Genomic DNA, 12321 nt, shown 5'->3' on the forward strand with positions numbered 1-12321 from the left:
AAAATAAGTATAATCAGATAACTGTCACATGCCTAAGAAAAAAGGATTACTAGCAGATTAACAATGTTACAAGACTTTTAAAAATAAATATTCATATAAATTAAAAGGAATACGTACAGCCTGAATTTCCCTTTTTGGTGTCATAAGCTACTTTCATTCTTTATTTTAAATATATATTTTTTTAATGAAGTATGTTGACACCTGTTTAATTAAAAACAACTATTTGCTTTAAAATATCTATTTAACTAAAACAGCATTTGTAAACTACACTATTCTGTGGGCACAGCCTATAATTTCAGATAACACATTTTGTTACTAAATGTCTTTGTTTCTGCTTTTCCAAGGTTGTTCTGTTGTCTTACATAATACACTTCAGTACAAAACATCTTGATGTTTTTTTCTCCTTTATTTGTTTGCATCACATTTGATATTGAGGCATACGGTGGCCCACAGGTGCAAACGCTACAACCTAAAACATTTCCATTTGGAGAAACAAGCTGCAGCTTCAGAAAGATGGTAACAAAAATATGCCAAACCACATGAAAATGATAACATCTTCACCAACTTGAAACACTACAAAAACAAAAAGCTAAAAATAAAACATCAAAAAGAAAAAAGGGGGACACTAAAAAGTGATGCACACCGCTGGGACAAAGTCGCTTCTTTGCGTTCCAGATCATAAAGTCGGCCAACTGTCACTGGAAACTTACCTAAACTGTAAGTTTGGCTTATTTAAACAATGTGATCGCATGAGTCCTTATATTATTGCAGATCTGCTGGCTGGCTGCTGGCTAGCTAGCTAACCTAGTCATTTCAAATATACTGACAAAACACTTCCAATTATGAAACAGGCTACAGCTGCCAACGGAAGATGTTTCCTCATTTGCATGTGTTTTCGCACATTTGTGTTATGTGATTTATTTGCATCTTTTTCTCATAATGTAAAGTGTTATGGGCTGTTGTAGCTAGTTTACACCTGTTGGCCACCATAGAGGTAATCCAAAAATCACAGAACATACCGAGTTAATTGTTGTTTTTTTCCACTGCCGGACATTCTAGTCATACTGCTTTTAGTTTTATGTGAGAGACAGTTAAGAGTTGCATGTAAAAAGGTGTTGTTAGCTTTACAATGTAAATTCTACAAACAATTGGAGAATTTACTTTATCATGCGTAAGATTAGCTACCTGCTGCACCAACAGCTTGATTTTGAGTTAGTCATGGTGTATTTCCTTTTGGTGTAAGGACCAATTAGCGCTACAAGTATTATGATTTTGACCAGTAGCAAACAGCCTTTCCCTCCACTGGGGCTGCATCAGTGGCTGCTTCCTTACATTCGGTGGAAGACTTATCTAATGTTAAAGCTGGGTGTACATGTGTATGTAACATATATTTACAAGGATGTTTTAGTCCTTAAAGTGCAATTTCTCTGACACTAATGCTTTCCACGGATATTACAAATAGATCAATATCAGTCTAAAAATAGTGGGGTTTAAGTTGGTAAGCTTTCTCTTTCACACAAAAAAAAGAAAGGGGAACAATTATTTGCTCCTACGCATAAAGAAAGCAAAACTACAGAGACAGAGATGCTGCACCGACAGGAAGAATAACACCGTAGGTTTGTTGTGTGTAGAGCTCTTCCATAATACACCTCCACACTGATGTGAGAGTGGCGTCACAAAGAGAGACAGCAGTGGGCTGAGAAGCTGCTGAGAGCCAGCAGTGGGTGGCTTCAGACAAATGAAGAATCTCTCTCTGCAGATATACGTTTGTCGTCTCCATCTGTGCCTCCATGCAACACTAACCAAGCTCAGGCGTAATGAAAATCGTGTGCACAGACGTTCATCGGTGCCAATCTGAGTCAGTAAAGTGTGACATTAATCAAACAAACCAAACATGCAATCAGGATTTTATTACCCAATGTTTTATTAGAAAATATTTTACACGTAAATCCCAAAACAAACGAGGTAAAGCAGGGGAGCCGAGAGATGGATATATTAGGTTCGCAGATCTGTGCAAACGGCCCGTTAATTATTCCGCGGTGTTCAACGCCACAGGACAGAAAATAAACAGCGCTGCGGCTCCGAATACATCTCGTGTTCGCCGTGGGTTTCAGATAAAGATACAGTCTTCTGCTCTTCAGACTCCAATGCTGCTGTTCCCACACTGAGCAGCTTTACGTGCACAGCAATCACATCATCTTAACCAATTCTCTGGCAGATAAAGATGAATTTGATGTATTTCATTCATTCATTAATCGGATGCCAAAAATGCAGGTTTAACCATGGAATTTGATCCAGTTAGCTGTTAACAAACTAGCATGATTGCAGTGCATGTAAACATACCCAAGGGCTTTAGTTTAGTGTGTCAAAGAAAAAAAGGAAGTCACCATCAGTCCCAGATCAGACCAGCAGGGTTTACATTTTCTTAAAAGTCGGAATTCATTGTGTGTGTTTGAGTGTGTGCGATCAGAAGTTTTCCACAAGGTCCATGATCCTCTTGCGCTCGGCCTCTTTGAACTCCTCACTCTTCCCGTCTCCGATGCTCTCTGCGTACTCTGAAAGACAAACAAGAGGCAGAGGATTAGTTGACTCGTCACATGGGGGCGTGGCTGTTGAGGTCACAGGGAACATCCTTGAAGCATGAAACACAAGAGAATGGAAGATAGATGTGAGGTTAATAATGAAATGCATGGTTTGGTAAGGCATTCTGGTCGAGAATGGAAGTTCTTATTTAAATTATTCGGTCCGGGCCCTTCGGTTCGGCACCGAACGAATATAACGTTAAACGTAATAAATTGAGAACGTGAACAACTTCTTGGAAGTAATCTCAGGTGCTGCGTCGCAGCATTCAGAGTAATTTGCTCACATTGGGTTCAACGCGTCATAGAGCGAGCAAGTCATTTCATTGGACGAGCTGGTCGGAGGGATGCGTTCAAATTTAGTCAGTAATTTGAGGAACTGTCGAAATGGCGAACGCAGATAAAGTTGAGCTCGAAAATCCTCCAGCATCATTGAAGTGTCCGGTTTGGGAACATTTTGGTTTCGCAGTTACGTACAAGGATGACGGACAAAGACAGGTGGACCGAACCAACGCTGTTTGTCGGCATTGTTCAACTAACATTGGTTACGTGGCTGGCAATACATCACACTTGCACACTCATTTGAAAAGGCATCACCCGAACGTGAATATCACCGGTACCAAAAGACTGAAGTGCAAACCCAACTCCTATTAGCATTTAGCCTCCACCACTCGCAAAAACTTCAGACCGAGCCAAAGCTATTACAAACGGCAAATATCCTTATGTTGCCATGTTAGCAAAGCGCTAACTGGCTGTATCTGCTACCTCTGTCCCTAGCGAGAGGGTGTTCTCCACAGCAGGAGACATTGCTAGTGCCAGCAGATCTGCCTAAAACTAATAGTTTATGTTTTGTGATTACAAAATACAGATTATTTCAGTTCATGGAAATGCTGCACCTTAATGTTTATTTTACTATATTTTGTATTTGAGTGAATACATTATTCACAGTTTAATAATAATAATAAAAATTAAAAAAAATATTTCACAACCAATCACAACCAGACAGAGGGTGAAAAGAGGTGCTGCAGCACAGGCAGTGTGAGCACAATAAAGAGCTTTTTGAACATTAAACCACATGTCTCCAAGCCATGCATGTCACAGTAGAGACAGAACATATACATATGGACCTGTCTCTGTTGCGTTCCCCATTTGTATGTCATCCAATTTAAGATGGCGATCTGGGGCTGCAGTCCAGCTGTCCTTTCCCCCCCGGTTCACTTGTTCCTTGGAGGTAAACTCAACCAATAATCTCTTCTTTCAATATTTGAAATACTTCCAAAGAAGAAGTCAAGAGATGTTGTAATTTCAAGAAAGTTTTTCAGTAGATCTCAGTACCCACTTAAGAATGACGGCAAAATGAAGCTATTCTTTGTAGTATAAAAGAGAACCATTAAAGGACCATTTTCAAACATCCTTTCACTGTAGTCTAGACAGTCTTTAGTCTGTCCATCCCTTGTAGCAAAAATGTATACTACAAGATGTGTCCTCTGGAAGTAAAAAAAAGGTTCTACATCATGAGAGGTCCCAGGACAACAACTGTCCTCATTTCAGGAACAGTCAGCGGTCCAGGTGTACTGAGCAGTGCTCATACTTCATCGTGTGCTTCTGAGCGTTTCACTGTTTTCTTATTTTTCGTGCGATGAGGCCTTGGAGACCGTCCGACGGTTGATTTGTGAGTCTAATGTTTGGGAGAGAATGCTGCCCCGGTGGAGTCTCTCTGCCTCCGAGGCAGGGATTACACACTAAACCCAGGGACGTCGAGACGGAGAGATGAAAAAGATGACTTTTCTCTGGGAGACCCTGTAGAGAGAATGGAGGAGGCTTTTCTGACAAGGTTTTGAACGACCTGACATGGCTGTCAAAGACACCACGAGAGGGGGGGGGGGGGGGGGTTATGTTATTAGATGGTGACAGTCTTAATGGGACAAAGGAGATGTTTTGTATAGATTACTTCAGATAATTCTGGTTAATTACAATGGTGTCTTGTTTTTGGTTAATTATGATACGACACCGTTGGACACACTTTTTGTAACGGGTTGCAACAAAGTTTGACTGGGCAATGCATCAAAAAGGATGTGAACAAGCCATTGATTGTATAAAAAACTATTAATTTTGAGGAAAAAAAAGTAGGGCCTAATATTTGATCGCAGGATTACCAATACAATTGATGAAGACATAGGTTTAAATAAACCAGAAATGGCCCTACACAAGCTTTAAATCCTAAACCAACATAGATACTGTTTTAATAAATATTGCACGGTTGTTAGAAGTTATCCTAGAATATTCCAAGGGGCTTATACAATTAATTAGTTAATGAATACATATATTTCTAAAGTATCAATTAGCACTAAAAACATGGTTTGGCAAATTGACGGCTGGTGTACCTGCAGCCTCTTTGCTTTTGAGTTAGTTTTGTCATGGTTAAATGCACTTATTGGAAGTTGCTTTGGATAAAAATGACCTCAAAGCTGCATGCACGTTTATAAGAAGTCACTTTCTACCACTGCATAACAGGAGGAGTGAAGATAGAAATCCGGTATGTATTTAAGAGAAGAGCTGCACCAGATATCAGAGTGTCGAGGTAGGCTGAGCAGGACGGTACGTGAATGGTTTCTTGAGATATACTTTTTCAATTCTGGTCAGAAGACACCTGGTGTGACGGTGGTCCACTCTGACTCCAGAGGTCAGTCCATCATTGGGTATTCTGAGGAGAGCTTGGCTTGGAAAGTTAGAAAAGTGTAAGGCTGGACCACTAATGGAGGCGTAGGTGAAAGAGTCCACAGCGGCCTTGAATGGCAGGGAACAAGGCTTTGCATTTGATCCAGAGAGGCGAGGGATGTAACTCAAGTAAAAAAGGCTGCATTTTAAGGTTGACTGATAAAGCAGGCAAGAGAACACGGAGAGAAAGCGACCCAACAGAAACATGAAAAAGTGACAGCCTCTTTCACTGCGGCCTGTCATTGTGCCGTGTGTGTCCGTGTCTATAAATGGCGGCGCAGTCAGCCACGTAGACAGAAAGGTCAGCGATTGGGTGACTCTTTGGAGCTCCGCAGAACCTTTTTCTTTGGCATGCTGGTTCTCTCTCCTCCTGTCACCACGGCAACGCGGCAGAGGACAATACGGTACTGAGCATGGCCATTACTCAGGTCAGTGACTGGGACTGATCTGCCATGGTACAAGGAGAATCATTTCCAGGAGCAGACTCTGCTGCAGCAGCAGAAGGGGGGGGGGGGGGGGGCAGTGTGGTGTAGGGAGCTACAGCATGACAACTCCTTAGAAACCTGTTACTACAACCAGCCTGAAACTGGTCTGATTCAGCCAGCACAGAATCGACCTCTGGTGTGTTAATGTAACCACCATAAGGCTTTCAAAAAGGGTTGACTCCATCTCCTGTATCACGATTCTTTATGCAAGGAACAGGCAAATATGAAGATGCAATGTCTGAAATAATGCAATGTTTGAAATATGTTTGTGGAAAATTTACCAGCTAATTTGTATGGCTACGTTTAGCAAATAATCTGTTTGGAAATTATAATTTTTTTTACAAAGGTTTTCAATAAAAACGCAAGCAGTAAGCAACGACCTCCTGCAAAGTGGAGCAGACGAGGCAGTACCCTGACCTGCATTATTTCTAATATCCAGCAGGGGGATAAACTCCACTCGGTGCAGAATGCAGTCAATTTGCATAGAAGTCTATGAAAAAACTGATTTTTTTACGTGGTACGGTAAGCTTAAGGGCATGATGACATAAAATATTTCAAAGAATGTTTTCTGTTTTTTGTTTGAAACATAATATATATGCCAAGGTTATCAGTGCCACTACATTACGGATACCAACACACTGTGACTGACCCACAACAGCACAAGACTCCAGAGGGTAAAGTTGCCCTCACACTTCTCTGATGTAGAAACTGGTGGAGCTGTGTCGGACAATATCTGTAACTTTCTAAAAACCGACGATCTTACACTCCCACCCAGTTCACACACCTTCCCTGTGAAGGTGAGAAAGTATTCAGGCTTTGAATTAAACTATGAATGTCTTCCAGGAGTTATCCTTGTGTTTAAATTATATCACATCTTCTCGTCAGCTTGCTTTTTGTATTTGCCTTCCAATATGGCTGTTTGGTACCGCAATGAACTTTCTCCTGACGAGATGTCCTTGAAACTAGTTCTGATCGAGCGTGAACTAGCTTGTGCCTTGGGGAAATCCATCACATTCTCTGGTGGTGTTGTCCAGGGCCATGGAGTCAATTTCATAACACATACATGTTCTTCTTCTTGTATAGTATCTAGTGTTTTCCTAAAAGCTAGTATCAAAGTTGTCCAAACCTACCTAATGTTTCTGAAAGGGGAAAACCTTGCATCAGATTCTCTCAACATTAGTGATGTTCCTTAGAGTGAGCTAAACCTTCGTTCCTGCATAGCTGCTTCAAATTCAAGCGAGCTAAAGACATTTAGGTCAAGATGGCAGACACTCTGCATGATGTGCTTAACCTTTTTCTAAAGTTTCATATTGACCAAGCGGGCAGTTTAAATGGGAGAGGTCTCCAGTTCGCCTTAATGGAAGAGGTGAGGCCACACACACAGACAGATCCAGCAACGTTATGGCAGGGGAGTAATGGCATTACTCAGTGCACGCACACAGCTCGTAAAAATAACACAAATACAATTAACGATAAATAAATAAATCAGTTGCGTGAAGATCATGCAAGGACACACAACATGCAATGAATATGTATGATGTGTTTAAGTACACACATGCAAGGGCACACATGAATTAAATATGAAAGGAAAACCTTGCATTCACACCTGCAGATTGAAAGGATATGTATGCTCATATAAATGGAAACAGTAATCATGATGTGCACACACAAACACAAAAATAATCATGTTAGTAAGCAACGATAACCAGTGGAAACTAGCCGGACAAGCCTCGGATGTGTATGCAAATGAACAGATGAAAACAAAAGTAACACGTCACACACACACACACACACACACACACACACACACACACACACACACACACACACACACACACACACACACACACACACACACACACACACACACACACACACACACACACACACACACACACACACACACACACACACACACACACACACACACAACACACACACACACACACACACACACACACACACACACACACACACACACACACACACACACACACACACACACACACACACACACACACACACACAGAGGATTGGAGGAATGCCACGCTTGCTGGCACCACCATGCGTGACGGATGGCTCTATCTACAGAGCGACATGCCACCGAGAGCCAGAGGCTGTGTGAGCGGAGACTCGTCCTCCAGCTTTATCCGACAATGATACAGGGAGGATGGATGTCGCGCCAGGAAGCAAATAACACACCTGCTAGGTGTTTGGAGAGCAAACTGAAAAGTAATGTGGTAGGACAGGAAGTCTTTCACACAGGAAATAAAGAATGAGTGACAGACTGTTTGAAGGGCTGCCTAACCTCATATCACAACTACAGAATGCAATTCCTGAAGAAATTGCTAGTGGGAATGCTTTATGCTGAAAATCTGACGCTAAACTGCTATGCTGAAATGTAATGTGTAAGAAGAAAGTGAAGAATTTAGATTGAAATGATACATGAACACTGGGGGCTTGAATGTGTGATGAGAGAAGAAAAGGTAAAAAGGCTTGGAAAAGCAGCAGAATATTGGAACTGCAAACTTTTGAACTAACTTGATGGCGAATGATCTGTCGCCATGCCAACGGCATATGACGACATCCCATAATACGCTTAGATGCATTGATGGCTGCATCGTGAGAAAACGAGAAGCATGGCTGCAAGTGGGAGTGCAACTGCCGCTGCGCCTCGGCTTGTTGATAAAAAAGACGTCAGAAGCAAAATTTGGAAGTATTTGAGCGATATCTCTGACAGTGAGGGCAAGCCTACGGACACCACGAGGCCTGTCTGTGAGACATGTTTTAGATCCCTGCAAACCAAGGGAGCCAACACATCAGACTTGGCTAAGCACCTCGCCGACCGGCATCCAGAGCTGTTTAAAGAATCTAAAGACAGACAGGTTAGCGAATGTGATGGATAACATAATTACATCATGGTCTGTGATACACCATTTTTTGTCGGAGACCTCATTGTGTTGAATGTCATTTCTGTTGTTTAATATACAAATCTATTTTGACAAAAAAGTAGTTTGAGATGATGCTTAATCTTATTTAATACGAATTATTGTCATTTATTGTTAAAAGTTTGTGTTATGGTTATGGTTCTGGTGTGAAATAAAGTACAATAATTACATTTAAGACATTTATTTCCCTTTTTTTAAGAAAAATATCAAAAAAGAATCGGAATCGCAATTCTTGACTTGGTATCGAAACCAAAATGTTGGTATCGTGACAACACTAGTTCCATGACACAGGTGTTTATATTTGAGCTAATGACGTGTCCAGAGATCAAAGGTTTCCATGGTGATGTGTAGTAATCAGTGAGAGGAGAGCATTTTCATTGTTCTGAAGGAGAGATAAACCTCTTACATGTGAACGTTTTGTTGAAGAACCGTAACAGATATCGGTAAAATTTCAAAGCGTGAAGCATGTCAAGGAACTTGAGCATCTGTGTATTGTACTTTTTGTGTACTTTCGGGTTAATAATGTGGCCTTTTTGGCAGATTAACTAAAGGTGTACGGCTGCTGTGGTGGGGAAATATGAGGCTGAACTTACAATGGGGTTTAATGGAGACATGTTGAAAGCTTTTGTCACTTCATGCCCTCAAGAGGCATTTTGTTTAATTATTTTTGCTTAATTTTCTTTATTATTTTTCAAGCTATGAGATGTTTTCCTACGTTTCTCATGAAAAATTATCTCTCGGGAATTTAGGGTTTGGGAATTAAGGCATGTTTAAAAGAAAATATGAAGGCAACATTAAATCTGTCCTCCACTCTAGCTGTGTTACCTTTACCAAGGTCAGAACAATGTTTAATATCTCTAAAAGTACGAATCAGATTTAAAAGTTGTGTTACACGAATAATGGCAGAAAGATGTGTAACATTTTAAAGTTGGAATGAGATTTTTCAAGTCTGAAGAGTTTCTCCATTGACTTCCATGTTAAAAATGTGATGAATTATGGGATGTATCTCTGGAATTATGAAAGTTATGAATAAGAAAATTAATGGCCATCGATTCCCGATCGAGCTGAACGTTTTGATGTTTGAACGGAGTTTCTGTGATGTGGAATGTGGGAGAAGAAGAGGTGCAAAATAACCCGGAGGAATAATAAAGAATTTCCATATTCCATATTTCCATTAGTTTGTAGTCAAAATGGAAAAAGATGAAAATCTTCCACCTGTTTCTTTTTCTATGACATATTTTACTGTGTTTATAAATGGAAGACATCTTTTAATTTAGCTTTTCCAGAGGAAGAAATAAGTTTGCTAATGTTTTTCACGACAACACAACTTCATGTGTATTTCAAATATACTTCTATAGAAATGCATAACAAGTGTTCATCTTCCGACCTTAAATTTCACTCATGCCTGGCACAAGGGGCTGTAATTATGAATTTATTTTCTGACCGATAGCCAACTCTCCAGCAAATACTGCGATTTTATTAATTTCATTTTGAACTTTACTCTTCTCTTTTCTAACTTATTCTCAAAAAACTAAAATAATAACAGATAAAACCTTTTTTTTTTTGACATTTCCAAAAATAATCGCACTTGATCTTGAAATCGAGATCTTATTCTCAAAAGCAAAACAACAAATATTTCTTGTCATCTTTATAAAAAAAAATGTATACCCATTTGTGTCTAATGACTATGATGAGCTTCATATTCTTCTATGCTCTCTTCCGGTGCAAACCATAACCAACACATAGGATTTTTTTTATTTAAAAAGGGACCCTATTGTGCTTTTTGGGGTTTTCCCTTTCCTGTGTTTGTGTGCATGTAAATGGTCCGCAAAGGCTAAAATCCCGAGTTTCTCTCCCACACACTTCTCCCCCCCCCCGTTCCTGCCTGAAACGCCTCCACGGGACTCCTTTGTTTACTTCTATTGGACATGTTTTACTGCAACTGGTTTTCGTAAATGTAAACTACTTTGAAGCAGCACCTGAAGCAGTTCAACCTATTTAATGAAGTCGATGAACTCTCATGATTGTTGCAATTTTAGGGTCCACATGGTTGAATGATCGTCTTGTAAGTCACTTTGGATAATAACATCACACGGCTTGCCTTCATTTTTATTTCACCCTGTTAAATAACATAGAGTATCAACCAGATATATTTGTATATTTTTGTGAAAAACTATGTTGTTCACAATTCCACCATATGTTTCACATTCAAAGCCCATTAACAGTGTGAAGGGTGTTGGGAAACATCTGCAAGAGGGGTTTCAACAACAGCAGACGGGCGCAGAGCAATTAGAGTTCATCTCAATTAATTTATCAGTTAGTGAGAAGATTTAAAAAGCACTCAATGCAACAATTGTGTGGAGCAAGGCCTGAAAATGTTATAATAGTGGATGAATACATATATGTTTATTAGGATTATTTGACCAGGATACCATAAAAGTACAGGTGATGGTACTTTTTGATTGGTATTAGAACTGGATTGAATGAGCGTAGGAAAGGAAATTAAGTAACTTACCCCTCATGATGTGCCGCACTACTTTGACGGAGCCTCCTCTCAGGTTGAGAATTTGTTGGACCCTCTGCTGAAGCTAAATGCAGAGAAAACATCGTGAACAAATTGTCACAATAAAATGAATTATTGCTATGAAATCAATATATATATACTTTTTTCTCATGTGAAAGCACATTCTCTCCTCAGTATAAACTATTGAAACTATTTCGCTGGCACTCAAAAAGACACTATGTGGACAGAGGCTCTTAACTAACTTGTGTCGTCTTAAACATGTTGAATCGACGATAAGACACTATTTAATTTGTCTGTGTGTACCTGTGCTATCCCCGAGTTGCTGATCTCCACCATAATATAGCAGATTAACTGAAGGACGAATAGCCCAGCGTCCAGGCGGCGAATGTAGAAATCATCCTCAATGCCGTCATCCAGGATCTCCCCCCGACGAACCATCTCCTACACACACACACACACACACACACACACACACACACACACACACACACACGGCAAAGAGCATAAATCACAATGTTCTTTTCTCTGCTGCCTTAAAAGCTTCAACAAACAGAGACTTAGTTTAATTTAGGTGTTGTTGTTTTTCAGCTTTTCCTCCATTTTCTCCATCGACCAGACACACAAATTGATTTGGAGGCTAAGCTGCAAGAAGTAGGGGCCCCGCTGCTGGGGCTCCCCCCCTCACACACATTCACACACACTGTTGCCTAGTTATCCATCTTAACAACCCTGTCAGAATGCCAATAACACAGTTCTGCCAATAAGCACAGAGCCCACATTAATCATCATTAGTGATTAAGAAGCAGACCGGAGGGGGAGAGGGGGCTGCAGTGGAAACTGTTGGAGTGGTGCAGAGACAGTGTGTGAAATGTATGACTGTCACAGTTTTACCTTTATGTAGGGCTCGACAGTTAATCAGAATGGTTTTGACACCGCATTTCGGACTACTGCAATATCAAAGTCCAAGGAGAAGCAATTTTCTTTAAAGGCAAAATGTGAACCGCTCAAATCAAAATCCAAAGTCTTGGATTTCAGAATATGAAACTCTTTCTTAATATTGCATCAAT

At 40.3% G+C, this 12321-nt stretch overlaps 1 protein-coding gene across 1 annotated transcript in view; it reads right to left on the bottom strand.

The window, feature by feature from the left end:
* Positions 1 to 1900: 1900 nt before the first annotated feature.
* ctnnbl1 (catenin, beta like 1) overlaps positions 1901 to 12321 on the bottom strand; it is a 62641-nt gene continuing 52220 nt past the window's right edge. The window contains exons 14-16 of the mRNA XM_034087364.1: positions 11558 to 11695; positions 11246 to 11318; positions 1901 to 2555 (exon numbers count right to left, since the gene is read on the bottom strand). Coding sequence (XP_033943255.1) covers positions 2467 to 2555; positions 11246 to 11318; positions 11558 to 11695 — 300 coding nt within the window. The 3' untranslated portion in view covers positions 1901 to 2466. The remainder of the gene's footprint in view (positions 2556 to 11245; positions 11319 to 11557; positions 11696 to 12321) is intronic.

The sequence above is a fragment of the Pseudochaenichthys georgianus genome, chromosome 7 (genome assembly GCF_902827115.2).
Source record: "Pseudochaenichthys georgianus chromosome 7, fPseGeo1.2, whole genome shotgun sequence".
Taxonomy (NCBI): domain Eukaryota; kingdom Metazoa; phylum Chordata; class Actinopteri; order Perciformes; family Channichthyidae; genus Pseudochaenichthys; species Pseudochaenichthys georgianus.